This window comes from Oryx dammah, unplaced genomic scaffold, assembly GCF_014754425.2.
Source record: "Oryx dammah isolate SB20612 unplaced genomic scaffold, SCBI_Odam_1.1 HiC_scaffold_27, whole genome shotgun sequence".
Lineage (NCBI taxonomy): Eukaryota > Metazoa > Chordata > Mammalia > Artiodactyla > Bovidae > Oryx > Oryx dammah.
In genome coordinates this window covers 114,867,956-114,883,770 of record NW_024070211.1, presented here as the reverse complement: position 1 = coordinate 114,883,770, position 15,815 = coordinate 114,867,956, and the positions used below count along the sequence as shown (strand labels likewise).

At 36.9% G+C, this 15,815-nt stretch overlaps 1 protein-coding gene across 2 annotated transcripts in view; it reads left to right on the top strand.

The window, feature by feature from the left end:
• LNPK (lunapark, ER junction formation factor) overlaps positions 1-15,708 on the top strand; it is a 98,947-nt gene extending 83,239 nt beyond the window's left edge. For both annotated transcript variants that reach the window (XM_040228205.1, XM_040228207.1), the window contains one exon: positions 6,479-15,708. In XM_040228205.1, the coding sequence (XP_040084139.1) occupies positions 6,479-6,714 (236 nt within the window). In that variant the 3' untranslated portion in view covers positions 6,715-15,708. The remainder of the gene's footprint in view (positions 1-6,478) is intronic.
• Positions 15,709-15,815: the final 107 nt, after the last annotated feature.

Here is a 15,815-nt window from a genome sequence, read left to right as displayed (position 1 = left end):
TTTATGAGGTTGAGCTATCTAGCTGAATTGAAGCTTTACCCAAACAACCAGAAGCCAATTGTTATAATTTGGTGGGAAAAGCTTTTCTCTCAAGAATATTGGGGTAGGAGAGTAGAAGGGGAAGGAGTCAGGTAAGGAACAAATCCCATGGATCATTTTTGTTTTATCACATTGTGATAGATTGTTTTCTTGGCATTACAGATTGCAAAGGTGATTTAAAAAATTTTCCTACAGATGGAATTAGGTTATTTGGGTAACCTTGTATTAATTTTAGTCTTAAACTGGAGCTGCACAGGGGAGAGTAGACCTGTTTAATTAGTGTGAACATGAAATATGGTTTCTCTTTTGGTATTTTATGCCCAAATATTGACATCTACTGTAATGAATTTTATACCACCAAGCTATTATATATAAACTAACAGCTTCACAGAAAAAATTTACTGTTTTTATTAGAACAGGCAAATGATACTCTCCCACAGAAATAAAGTAAGTACTTTTGGAATATATTTAATAATCTTTTTATAAAGTTCTGTGGTTTAGTTATTAAACTGGTATGTTATTAAATCTCTGTTAATCTTGTGCATCTAGTTCACTTAAAGCTTGTTGGGATGACCTCTCACAAAATGACATTGACATACATACATTGAATATCTATGTTGTTTAGACTAGCTGATATCTGCATTATAGGTATCATGACATGTACCAAATTTTTGTAGTGTTAACTGCTATTAATATTACTTTTCTACAGATTAACCCGGCGGAAGAAAAGTAGTCATTAATACACTTTTTGTTCTCAAATCCTATTCATCATTTCACCATTTTTTAGTCTTCTGTATATTTTCTGAAATATAATATAGTATTGGTGAACAAGTTTTGTATATAATGCTATTTTCTAATTATGAAAATAATTGACTTTCGTAGAATTCACATGGTATTTCTTAGAATTCACCTCTATATACGTTAACAAAATTAAGTATTATAATTTTTCTTTTTGTATTAACTGCTTATTTAAGATCCCAGAATTTTAAAATTTGCATTGTATTTGACTGGGGATGTGTCTGTTTAATTATATCACAAAGCTTTAATATGATAAATCATAAACTTTGATACCTCTCCTGTTTAACACTGAGTTAATCTATCAAATAGATAACAAACTATGTGGGCCCATGTTCACTGAAGCATGCTTATTGATGAGTTGAGTCCTGAGTTCTGAGCTTTTTGTTTTTTCATTTCATGTAACTTTATTGGAGGGTTTACTAAACCTTCAGTTCAGTTCAGTTCAGTCGCTCAGTCGTGTCCGACTCTTTGCAACCCTATGAATCGCAGCACGCCAGGCCTTCCTGTCCATCACCAACTCCCAGAGTTCCCTCAGACTCACATCCATCGAGTCAGTGATGCCATCCAGCCATGTCATCCTCTGTCGTCCCCTTCTCCTCCTGCCCCCAATCCCTCCCAGCATCACAGTCTTTTCCATTGAGTCAACTCTTGGCATGAGGTGGCCAAAGTACTGGAGTTTCAGCTTTAGCATCATTCCTTCCAAAGAAATCCCAGGGCTGATCTCCTTCAGAATGGACTGGTTGGATCTCCTTGCAGTCCAAGGGACTCTCAAGAGTCTTCTCCAACACCACAGTTCAAAAGCATCAATTCTTTGGCACTCAGCCTTCTTCACAGTCCAACTCTCACATCCATACATGACCACAGGAAAAACCATAGCCTTGACTAGACGGACCTTAGTCGGCAAAGTAATGTCTCTGCTTTTGAATATACTATCTAGGTTGGTCATAACTTTTCTTCCCAGGAGTAAGCGTCTTTTAATTTCATGGCTGCAGTCACCATCTGCAGTGATTTTGGAGCCCCCAAAATAAAGTCTGACACTGTTTCCACTGTTTTCCCCATCTATTTCCCATGAAGTGATGGGACTGGATGCTGTGATCTTCCTTTTCTGAATGTTGAGCTTTAGGCCAACTTTTTCACTCTCCTCTTTCACTTTCATCAAGAGGATTTTAGTTCCTCTTCACTTTCTGCCGTAAGGGTGCTGTCATCTGCATATCTGAGGTTGTTTATATTTCTCCCAGCAAGCTTGATTCCAGGTTGTGTTTCTTCCCAGTCCAGCATTTTTCATGATGTACTCTGCATATAACTTAAATAAGCAGGGTGACAATATACAGCCTTGACATACTCCTTTTCCTATTTGGAACCAGTCTGTTGTTCCATGTCCAGTTCTAACTGCTGCTTCCTGACCTGCATACAGATTTCTCAAGAGGCAGGTCAGGTGGTCTGGTATTCCCATCTCTTTCAGAATTTTCCACAGTGTATTGTGATCCACACAGTCAAAGGCTTTGGCATAGTCAATAAAGCAGAAATAGATGTATTTCTGGAACTCTCTTGCTTTTTTGATGATCCAGTGGATGTTGGCAATTTGATCTCTGGTTCCTCTGCCTTTTCTAAAACCAGCTTGAACATCAGGAAGTTCATGGTTCACGTATTGCTGAAGCCTGGGTTGGAGGATTTTGAGCATTACTTTACTAGCTCGTGAGATGAGTGCAATTGTGCAGTAATTTGGGCATTCTTTGGCATTGCCTTTCTTTGGGATTGGAATGAAAACTGACCTTTTCCAGTTCTGTGGCCACTGCTGAGTTTTCCAAATTTTCTGGCATATTGAGTGCAGCACTTTCACAGCATCATCTTTCAGGATTTGAAACAGCTCAACTGGAATTCCATCACCTCCACTAGCTTTGTTCGGAGCGATGCTTTCTAATGCCCACTTGACTTCACATTCCAGGATGTCTGGCTCTAGATTAGTGATCACACCATCATGATTATCTGGGTTGTGAAGATCTTTTCTGTACAGTTCTTCTGTGTATTCTTGCCACCTCTTCTTAATATCTTCTGCTTCTGTTAGGTCCATACCATTTCTGTCCTTTATTGAGCCCATCTTTGCATGAAATGTTCCCTTGGTATCTCTGATTTTCTTGAAGAGATCTCTAGTCTTTCCCATTCTGTTCTTTTCCTCTATTTCTTTGCATTGATCGCTGAAGAAGGCTTTCTTATCTCTTCTCGCTATTCTTTGGAACTCTGCATTCAGAGGCTTATATCTTTCCTTTTCTTCTTCGCTTTTCACCTCTCTTCTTTTCACAGCTATTTGTAAGGCCTCTCCAGACAGCCATTTTGCCTTTTTGCATTTCTTTTCCATGGCGATGGTCTTGATCCCTGTCTCCTGTACAATGTCACGAACCTCATTCCATAGTTCATCAAGCACTCTATCTATCAGATCTAGGCCCTTAAATCTATTTCTCACTTCCACTGTATAATCATAAGGGATTTGATTTAGGTCATACCTGAATGGTATAGCGGTTTTCCTTACTTTCTTTAATTTAAGTCTGAATTTGGTAATAAGGAGTTCATGATCTGAGCCACAGTCAGCTCCTGGTCTTGTTTTTGTTGACTGTATAGAGCTTCTCCATCTTTGGCTACAAAGAATATAATCAGTCTGATTTCAGTGTTGAGCATCTGGTGCTGTCCATGTGTAGAATCTTCTCTTGCGTTGTTGGAAGAGGGTGTTTGCTATGACCAGTGCATTTTCTTGGCAAAACTCTATTAGTCTTTGCCCTGCTTCATTCTGCATTCCTAGGCTAAATTTGCCTGTTACTCCAGGTGTTTCTTGACTTCCTACTTTTGCCTCCCAGTCCACTATAATGAAAAGGACATCTTTTTTGGGTGTTAGTTCTAAAAGGTCTTGTAGGTCTTCATAAAACCGTTCAACTTCAGTTTCTTCAGCGTTACTGGTTGGGGCGTAGACTTGGATAACTGTGATATTGAATGGTTTGCCTTGGAGACGAACAGAGATCATTCTGTCGTTTTTGAGACTGCATCCAAGTACTGCATTTTGGACTCTTTTGTTGACCATGATGGCTACTCCATTTCTTCTGAGAGATTCCTGCCCACAGTAGTAGATATAATGGTCATCTGAGTTAAGTTCACCCATTCCAGTCCATTTTAGTTCGCTGATTCCTAGAATGTCGACGTTCACTCTTTCCATCTCTTGTTTGACCACTTCCAATTTGCCTTGATTCATGGACCTGACATTCCAGGTTCCTATGCAATATTGCTCTTTACAGCATCGGACCTTGCTTCTATCACCAGTCACATGCACAGCTGGGTATTGATTTTGCTTTGGCTTCATCCCTTCATTCTTTCTGGAGTTACTTCTCCACTGATCTCCAGTAGCATATTGGGCACCTACTGACCTGGGGAGTTCATCTTTCAGTATCCTATCATTTTGCCTTTTCATACTGTTCATGGGGTTCTCAAGGCAAGAATACTGAAGTGATTTGCCATTCCCTTCTCATAACCACTTGTAAAATTCTTGGCAAGTAAGTATTGCTCTATGGCCAGAGAGTTGTAGAAGACAGTGACTCTTAAAATTCTACCCTGGATAAATTCTGTAAAGGTAGAATTACAGATGGTTATTGACTTCCCTTGTGGCTTAGCTGGTAAGGAATCCACCTGCAATGCGGGAGACCTGGGTTCAATCCCTGGGTTGGGAAGATCCCCTGGAGAAGGGAAGGGCTATCCACTCCAGTATTCTGGCCTGGAAAATTCCATGGACTGTATAGTCCACGGGGTCGCAAAGAGTTGGACGTGACTGAGTGACTTTCGCTTATTGACTCCTGAAGTTTTCCACTGAAGAGTTTGCTTGCCCTTGTGGCAGAAATGGTCTGTATATGTCCATAGAGTTTCTTTTCACTTTCTGCTTTTCCTTTGACCACTGGATATAACACAATTTTGTATAACACAACTCGACCTCCTGCTTTTCAACTTTGGATTTTTGTAAGATTCCAAGTGGTGCACAGTGCCATTTTATGTTCCTTTTACAATAAAAATAGCATTTTTGTGACATGTGAACATTCCTCATCTTTTTGTGAGCATATGAAATTTCCATACAATAAACCTCATTAACTTGGATATCCCTAGCTATGCAATTTTTGCTTTTTGTTCTGTATATAAAAAGAAAGAAAGAGATTGTAATTAATTCCATAAACTAGAGTCAAAAAATCTGTTTAAAAATAAGTTTAAAAATTATTTTCAACTCCACATAGAGTATGTGATATAATTTGTATTTATTAAAACTGATAAAACCATGAATTTATAAAACCTCCATGTCAACATGTGTGCATATTTTCTTTAAAAAGTATTAATTTTGTTATCAAAATGCTGGCATTTATTATATGCTAAGTTGCTTTGGTTGTGTCCAACTCTTTGCGGCTCTATGGACTATAGCCCGCCTGACTCCTCTGTCCATGGGATTCTCCAGCAGGAATACTGGAGTGGGTTACTATTCTACAGGGAACAAAACTAGAACTTTTTACTAGCGTAAACTGGCCTGTCCTCCAGATTTTTGAATCAATAGCATTTGTAATATATTATAAGAGATCATCTGTGAGGGTATGAAAATCTCCGTATTTGCTTTGCTGATGTAGTTTAACCGTGTTTCTCCTAGCAGTAATATTAGTTGCTATTTATTACAGAAACAAAACAAACACCTCAAACTTAGGTGTTTATCTTTAGTTTGGAAATTGAGTGGCCCAAAACTCTGCTCCTGTCACTTCCTTCCCTTTCCTATTCTTTAAATTTTGAAGAATTAAAGTTATTATTAAATTATGATTAAGAGATATGAGTTTAATGAAACTCAGAAGAGAGTTTGAACTTTGGAAAAGGTGGATCCAGACCCCCACAGTCATGGATAATAGAGATGTAAATCAGTGTGGGAAATCACACCACCTATACACACATATGCACCCTACAAAGGTACACATTTATACATCGGTCACAGTGTTGCCTGGACGCAAGAGAGACTAGTTCCTTCAGGAAACATAATCTGGGAGTTAATGCATTTGCTGTTTTTGCTGGGCTGTTGTCTTATATAATTCTATTGGAATTTTGATATATTCAGACATTCAGCTTTCAAATCCATCTTTAGGAAAGTTCTTAAGTATTATGAAAGTTCATTTATTTTGTGAACAATGGGACTTTAGGTAAAATTATGTTTATGGGTATGTTTCCCCCAAATTGTTTTTTCCTTCATTCGTACCATTTCATATATGGTATGCTATAGGGATAGGCTTCCAAGGTGGCTCAGTGGTAAAGAATCTGCCTGCCAATGCAGGAGACATGGGTTTGATCCCTGGGTTGGGAATATGCCCTGGAGAAGGGCATGGCAACCCACTCCAATATTCTTGCTTGGAAGATCCTGTGAACAGAAGAGCCTGGTGATCTACAGTCCATGGGATCGCAAAAGAGTCAACATGACTTAGCGACTGAGTATGCATGCATGAAGTACTTAAGTACATTAAAAAGATATATTTTAAGGATAATGTTAGACTATTCTTCTGTTTCTTAGTTTCTTTGCATGTACTTATATTATTTAATAGTTATTAACATTGGCTATTCCTGAAGTTTTTACTCTTTATCTTTTCAGAATCTTTAGAAGAACAAGATGTTCTAGATAATAGTACAGAACAGACAGATGACAAAATACCAGATACAGAGCAGACAAACCCAGTGACTGAACAAGCATCTGGCATAGAGGAACCAGAGGAGAAACAAGAAGAGACCGAGAATGAAGAAACCTCAATGAGTGAAGACAAGTCCACAGTTCCCAAAGCTGATGCTGTTCCTAATCCTGAACTAAGTGGAGAATCTTTGACAATGTAGTAAATGCTTCCATGTGCCTTCAACTGGATATTTGTAGTCTTGCTGATGTCAGTTATTGCTTTTTTAGGTAGTGCTTTCTTTTTTTTCGCCCCCTCAAAGACATGCTTGGTATCGTTTGAATTTCAGATTGCCTAGCTATTTCAATATGTCAAAGTTATGTCTACTGGGTATTAAAATGAAAAGCAAATGGTGTCAGTAAAGTAAAATCCTTTTGAATGTACAGAAACCCACACTGTTTAGACAACGTTTAGGTATTTTTTCTGTTCTAAAAGTAAACAAATATAACAGAAGTTTTGTTTTCTACTTGTGACCTGTAAATACATTTGGCATAGGAAGAACCTTGGTTAGGAATAAGTTCTAATGGCATTTGTTTTAAGGAATGAAACTCAATTAAGATTTTTAATACTTCATTATTAAAATGGATAGAATTTTAACTCTTGTGATATTTGCAGGGGGTAAAATATCTATTTAGGCATTTACATCAACAGGTATGAAAGTTATTACAGTAACAATATAGGCATTTGTGTGAATTCTTGCAGTTGAACAGTCAAGTGCAGTGTTACTTTTGATGTCTCTTATTTTGCAGCTGGGCCAGAGGTACCTGATGTATATAATTAGCTTATGTTTACATATTAACATATAGGAAATATCTCTGCACTTGACTGTACTTGAATTTTGAACATTATTTATATTTGTAAAATAATGCTGATATTATAAATGAATTTTGTGCTCTTATGTGTATTTTGTTAAGGAAAATAAAGATGATCTGGCAGCAATTTCTTTTTGTTAAGTATCTAGACTACTTCAGACAATATCTTGGTAGATGACTTAGGTACCTGAAAAGTCTTAGTAGGAAGAGCTCACAAATCAGTAAATCTATAAATTATGCTGAGGAAAAATTATGATCCTTTTATTCAAATTTGTTACCTTTCAAGTTCAGAGAATTAGTGACATTTAGAGGTTCTAATCAGAGGTTAGATTTTTCTGATTCAGGAAAACCTTAGGCCATTTGTAGTTTTTAATTTTGAGAGACATAGTTTTGTGAGAATAGGCAGTTAATTACTAGTAGTTCATTGGATTTAATATGTGTATTAAAGACTAACTGGCAATTTTTTCAACCCAGAATAATAATTCTTATTGTTATCTTTTCTGTCTTCTTTTTATCTATTACTAAGAAAAAACTATCAAGTTATGCCAAAGGAAGGAATATACAGGAATGGTGTATATGGCAAGTATTTCTAAGTTATATATGGTTTGTTAAAAATTAAATAAAATACCATTTGTTATTTAAAAATTCATCTTTATGATTTAATATCTTATATCTGATAGGTTTTTTAAATGAACACAAATGTGTTAATAGTCTGAGAGTTTTCAAGATTACAGGATTGGGCTTGAATTCTAGCTCTGCAGTCTTGGGCAAGTCACCTGACCTCACTGAGGTCATGTTTTTTCATCTTTAAAATTGGAAGAATGCCTACTTTTTGGAGTATGAGGACAATAAAAAGTAATTTATGTAGTGGGCCTAGCTGACTGTCTGATAGTAGATATTTATACTCTTGATATCTTTGTGAAATGTGGAAGGGCTCTGAATTCTCCTTCTTGCAGATAAGGAAATGAAAAAAAGATATGAAATATAATTTGGCTGATCAGAATCAAGCCAAAGTTTTCTGCGTAGGTTTTCTTTATCATATACATGTATATAAATGCATAGATTAAGGCAATAGGAACCTGAAACTGTGGAATATAATAATAATACAGAATATAGTCTTTTTTTCTTTTTTGATGAAGCCCATCAGTTTTTTGGTGTGTGTGTTATTGGCCCATAACACTTGAGTAACACTTTGCTGAGTCTTCTTGTTATAAAACATTCAAATTCTGAAAAATGAGTGATCTCAGAGAAATATAATTTAGTGATAGAATTAAGTAGATATCAGAAGTATCTATGGAAGAAGGTTAAAATAGGTAAATTAATATAATGGGTAACATGCTGTAATCATGTAGTACCTATTAAAATAAAAAAGTTTCTTCTGATATTATAATAAACAATTAATGGTTGAAGAATGGTATAATGTCCTATTTCTGATTATTAAGACTGGTATAAATGAGGAAAAGCAAACTAATCAGTGCTGTGAGCTAGAGTAACCTTCACTTCCCTACTTACTAATGCTCAACAGGTCATCATCTAAACTCACTATGCCCTTAGCATAATCTACAAACATGTCTGGCTTTTCTCTCCATCTCTCTTCTACCATTATGCTGTAGCCTTAGGGTGTCTTTTCAATTCTGTAACTAAGCTAAACCCTTTCCCACCTTAGGTCTCAGTTTAAATGTTCTTTCCTCAAGAGAGATGCCCTCTCAAGGTCTAAAGCTGGTCTCTGCCTTTTACTTGATCCTGTCACTTTATCTGTTATAATCTGTGAGTATTTTATCTGTTTATTAGTTTACTGTATTTCTTCAAGACTTAAGAGTCTTTGTGTGCAAGGTTCTGTCTTATTTACCTTTGTATCTCCAGAGCCTGGTACAATGTTTGACACATTTATTATTTATTATGTGAAGGAATAACTTTGTTGCTAAATTCAGCAAAAACTCAGTTCTTACCTTATTCCGTGCTCCCTTTAGTTTGAAACACTTTTTCTCATTTGGCTTTTGCGTTCTCACACTATTGTTCTCTTATTCCTCTGCCCCTTTTCTCTCAGTGTCCTTTGCAGGTTTCTCTTCCTCTGCCCATCATTTACATGTTGGTGTTTCACCTTTCTACCTTGTCAGCATTTCTTCACTCTGTGTATTCTCTCTCTAAAGGCTCTCATCAACCCCCATGGACTTAATTACCATCTGTTTCTCTCATTCTCACATCTTCAGCCTTGATCTCCTTCCTTCACTTATAGAGTGATAGATACACCTGCCTACTGGAATGAACGTCTCTCCCAATCAGTTTATTAAAAAGTGAACACTATTGTCTCCTTCAAAACCTTCAACAACTTTCCATGTTTCAGTTTAATTTCTGTGTTTCTCATCTTATCAAATAGTTCTACTATGTAAGCTAGAAACTAGAGTTTGTCCACTCATTCCTTTCCCCTTTTTCCTGTACCTTAACTGTCAATTTCTGTTTCCTAAGCATCTTTCAGTTATATTCTCATTTCTCCATCCCAGTAATGTTACATTAATGATAGTAAACATTTGCATTCTTACTATGTACCAAGCAACATGCTAACTGTTGTGTGAGTATTATTTGTTCCTTGGCAACAACCTTATGAGGATTTTTTTCTCTGGATTATAGATAGGAAAACATGTTATAGAGAGTAAGCCACTGGATAAGTGAAAAATCTGAGATTTGAATGCAGGCAAATGACTTCAGATGGCTCCGACCATAAAGAATCTGTCTGTGACGCAGGAAACCCAGGTTCAATCCTTGGGTCAGGAAAATTGCCTGGAGAAGAGAATGGCTACCCACTCCAGTATTCTTGTCTGGAGAATTCAATGGATGGAGCAGCCTTGTGGGCTACAGTCCATGGGGTTGCAAAGAGTCAGACATAACTGAGCAACTAACACATACACACACATATGACTTTAGAAGTCTTACTTCTTATTACTGTTGTACTGCCTTCTAATTCAGGCCTCCTTCATCTCAAAACTGTTCCTTAACAGGTTTCCTTGTTTCCAGTCTTGTCCATGGCTGTCTATTCTGTCTACTTCAGCCTGAAAGAGTTTTCATAACTGGAAAACAAATGGTGTCGTACCATTGCTTAAACCCTCACTGTTCTTAGGATGAGGTCCAAAGTTACCCATAAGGCTTACAAAGCCTGTGTAACTTTGCTCCTAGTTTCTTCTGGCATTTCTCACTGCAACTGCTGCCACTGCCCCTGTACGCGCACACTTTTAGTACAGCTACACAGTTTTCTCTGTTTGCAAATGCAGTGTTTTTTTCCTAATCCCCCGGTCTCCTGGTGCTCTTCCTTTGCCTGGGATATCTTCCCACTTGCACAGACAGGAGGACACTCAGTTGTTGGATTCAAGTGAAATAGTTCCAGTCAGAATCCAAGTTTAGAAATCTTGCTAATTATTAAGCTTTGCTCTTTATTCTTGTACTTGGCCTTTCTCATTACCAGGCAAGAATACAGGAGTGGGTGGCCATTCCCTTCTCGGGGGGATCTTCCAAAACCAGGGATCAAATCTGGGTCTCTTGCATCGCAGGCATATTCTTTACTGTCTGCGCCACTGGGGAAGCCCAATGCATTGGACACACAATCACTATTGTTTGCTGAACATAACTGAATCTGAAGAGCTATCATTTCATGTAGTGAGGGAGAGGTTCTAATTATATAATGATTTTCATTAAACATTGTATGCTGGGTGCTGGAAATACTAAATGTCTTACATGAAGTCATGGGGAGAGTTAGCGCCTAAGCAAGTCAGAACTCGAATCTCAGCTCTTAATGTAGGATGCTTTATATTAAACCACTGTTTTTATACTGCCAATCATTATTGGTGTTAAGTTTATGTATTTAAAATATGTAACATGTTTATTTCTATTTCCAGCTGACAGTGACTACTTAACTATCTTAAAACTTCTTATTTTTTCCTTTATATTACCTTATAGTATTACTCTGCAATAATGCCTGTTGGATTGTGCTCAAATCAGTTAGTGGAAGGGTCAAAGAATGAGGATAATTTGTGGAATTATAGCAATTTTGAGACAATTATGGATACAGATCTGCTTTAGAAAATTGAAAGAAAATAATGTGGTGTCATTATCTAGTATAACATCAATTCATTGTAAGAATTATCGAAGAGATTTACATATAGTTTATGAACTCTTAGAGCTATTAAAATAATAAAAGTATTTACATGAAGACAGACCAAGATAGAGATGATTGTGAATTGATGATCTGCCAAATCTTACAGTTTGTAATTTGACTTGTTTTAGAATTATTAAAGACCTAAATATATTGACTCTACCAAATTAGTATATTGTCACCCTGGTTATTTAATTTATATGCAGAGTATGTCCTGAAACGCTGGGCTAGATGAAACACAGGCTGGAGTCAAGATTGCCAGGAGAAATACCAATAACCTCAAATATGCAGATGACACCACCCTCATGGCAGAAAGCAAAGAGGAACTAAAGAGCCTCTTGATGAAAGTGAAAGAGGAGAGTGAAAAAGCTGACTTCAAACTCAACATTCAAAAAATAGATCATGGCATCTGATCCTGTCACTTCACGGCAAATAGAGGGGAAAAAATGGAAACTGACAGACTTCATTTTCTTGGGCTCCCAAATCACTGCAGATGGTGACTGCAGCCATGAAATTAAAAGATGCTTGCTCCTTAGAAGAAAAGCTATGGCCAACCTAGACAGCATATTAAAAAGCAGAGACATTACTTTGGGAACAAAGGTCCATCTGGTCAAAGCTCTGGTTTTTCTAGTAGTCATGTATGGATGGGAGAATTGGACTAAAAAGAAGGAAGGCTGAGTGTCAGAGAGTTGATTTTTTTTGAACTGTGGTGGAGAAAACTCTTGAGAGTCCATTGGACTGCAAGGAGATCAAACCAGTAAATTCTAAAGGAAATCATTCCTGAATATTCATTGGAAGGACTGATGGTGAAGCTGAAACTCCAATACTTTGGCCACCTGATGCAAAGAGCTGCCTCATTGGAAAAGATCCGGATGCTGAGAAAGATTGAAGGCAGGAAGAGAAGGCGATGACAGAGGATGAGATGGCTGGATGGCATCACCAACTTGACGGACATGAGTTTGAGCAAGCTCTGGGAGATAATGAAAGACAGGGAAGCCTGGTGTGCTGCAGTCCATGGGGTTGCAGAAAGTTGGACACAACAGAGCGACTGAACACTACCACCAAATTAGTAAAGCAATAAAACAAAGAGTTGTTGTTGTTAACTGCAAACAATAAACTAGTGTCTTAGTTTTAAATAGTTCATTGCTAGAGCTTCAGTTTCTGTCTCAGTGAAACCCAATTGAGATAATCACACAGTAACACGGTCAGAGATAAAGAGGAACAGCTGCTAGAAAAAAGACAGGAGCCCTAGTCAGTCCTCCTCATGGTCACTTGTTCAGTTGACTTTATTATGCACATACAGAAAAACAGAAGCAAATGAGACTGGTTAACAAGTGTGCTGGTGACCTTCTTTAAAGTGATTTATATTCACAGATTCAGGCTCTTGAATTTGGACTGATAAATATAGAAAAGTACATTTATTAGAATATAACCATAAGAATATAAATAAAGTGAAGAATTAAAATTATTAATGAGTACAGAATTTGTATCAATCCATAATTGTATCAGCCTAATTTCTTTCCTCCTTGGAAACTAATCTACATTTTCTACTTTAATACTATTTAAAAATGCCTTTAAAAATTATTTATTAGATAGTTGTGTCCCCCCAGTTACCTTTATCAGTTAACCTTTGTATGAAACTTAGATTGCATTCAATTTCCTATTCTTTTTCCTCCAAAGCTCCTGTTATATGTAGTTCAGTTTATACCACTCACGGGTTTTAGGGAAAGAAAATACTATCCACTTTCATAGCTCTATATTGATGTTTTTTAAAACCTAGATTTTCTGTTTTATGCATTTTTCTCTTTTTTAAAAATATATTTATGCCTTCCTTTTTTTTTTTTGGCAGCAAAATTGATAGAATCTGGAAGCACTCTGAGAAGATTAAAAAGAGTTCTCAAAATCTCCCTCATAAATTAGTTTAAGTTCTTATTCCAGGATTATATGAGAATAGGCCAAATTTTCAACTGCCAAAGACGTTTACCAGATCCCTGGCACTTGATTTAGGAAAACTGGGAAAAATTTATTTTTGTGAAAATAAATATTTCTATCTTAAGTCTGGTTTTGAAGGATGAAGAAAGTGAGGAATTAAATGAACATTTTTTTTGAATACCTGTTCTTGGTCAGGCCCTGTGCCCTGGATACTTTCATATACATTCTCATATAGTCTCACACAGCCATGTGAGGGGCTGGAATCCTGTCAAGCAGGGATTAAATGAATTCCCCAAAATTACTTAATTTATGGATATTGTAAATGGAATTGAAACCTAGGATCTCTCAGTTCTGTCCTTTTCACTACCTATGAGCTTTCTCCTCTGTTGGCTGAAAGAAATAGACTCAGGCTCTTGGGTTTCTCATTTTTGTGATAACTCAATTGTTACTTCTTCAGGGCGGTCTTCTCTTAACCTAACACTTGTCAGACTTTCCACTCTGACGTACCCTCCTCTTGAAATTCTTTCATAATATTATCTTTTGCAACAGACTGAATTCGTTGAAGTCAAGGCCATATCTGGTTTTGCTTATTACATTCCCAGTGCCTGGTGTATAGAAGAGACAATAAATTATCTGTTGAGTAGTATGCGTGAACCTACACATATGCACAATGGGAAACACTGCTATAGTCTTAAGTGCAGATTTTATAGTGTGAAGGATTTTGCAAATCTCAAATTATTTGAATTATTGAGAAGGGAAATGGCCAGAAAGTTTGTTCCTCACAACTTAGGAAAATTTCAACTGATGCTTTTGTCTTTTTTTTTCCTTTTTTTAAAGTCCATTGTCCACATTGCTGTTGGAGCGTTCTAAAACACAAATTTCAAAAACTACTGTCAGGCTCATTTGTGTCTGGCCTCCTTAGGTGGCTTGTAAGCAGGCCCTTCTTTTCTGGCCTCGTCTCCTACTGTTCTCCCTCACCTTCTGACCACACTTCTGAGAGATGCCTTGCACTGATCTTCCATGATGCTACTCTTGTCAACTCTCACTTCCTGAAGAGCTAACTCTGTAATCCAAGTGACTTCCTCAACCTCCCTAAGCAGCTACTTGCTTTTTGTTCCTGTTGTTCTTTATACACCATGTAGAACTGGTAATCTCCTGACCTCTTGTTTAGTCTGTCTCCCTCATTTGATTGGTAACACAGAAGAAAGGCCATGTTTCTCAGTCTTGTATTTCTCATTTTTGCACTCCTCCAACAGAACAGCACAGATTAAAACAAAACTGAAACCTGGCATGGTGTCAGCTACCTGTCTTTTTAGAGAATGGCTTCCTGTGATAGACCTGAGTTGATCAGTTGGTATGCTACTTCTGTCTGAAACTCCTACAGATACAGGAATCGGGGATAGAAAGTGAGAAGGACTAGCTCAAGATATGAGAAAATGGAAACTGTGAGCACCTTGAGGGTGGCGAGGATTCATTTGTTTTGAATTCTTAATGTCTGAGATAGATGCTTAGTAACTGTGAAGGAACCAAGCTGAAGATGGCCTAAGAGCTGGTGTGCTGAGGGGGGACCACAGAGTCAGAGCTCTTCCTTGATTCACGTGAGTCTGTTATTTGGGTATGATTTTTAAATTGTATCTGTAATTTGGGTTCTTTAGCAAATTTCCATTCTTGAAGATCCCTACTCTCCCCACCCTCAATCCCATATTTTAATTACCTATGGAATGGTGTTTTTAAAAAATCTCATTTTAATGTTTATTTTCTTATTTCTGACCTTTTAATGTTGCAACTGACATTAACTTATAATTTTCTGGATTAAGCTGCTGGTTTTGGACATTGTATCTGTTGGAGCCCAGACACAAAAACATCTTAAAGTTGAATACTTTCCTCAAAAAATTATTAAACATGAGGTATACTGTACATGGCAAATATAATTCAAACTTGCTTAGTGTGTTATAGTTTATGAATTATAGTCAGCTATTTTTTTTTTCTGAAAATGAGAAAGGCTACTTGTGCCTTAATGTCTATAGCAAGAATTATAAAGGCTTTGCCTACCTGTCAAGAGTTGTCATTTTATTAAATTATAAGTAGTAGGGTTTAAAAAAAAACCTTTCCTAGGAATAGATGAAATCAAATTTTGGAATGAATTTGTATTCTCAATTATGAGTCTTCATACAGCCAAAGAATACATGACTTTTCAGAATAGGATGTTGTGAATTTTATAAAATGAACTGAGTATTGACTGAAATAAAATTTATACGCTTGAAACATGTTTTGGGTGGATGTTGTAGACTCTTTTCAACACGATTGTTTTCTTTTGGTTTTTAAAGACCTGGATTCTTTTTGATGTTTGTATGCTCTGTCTTCAACAGGGCAACC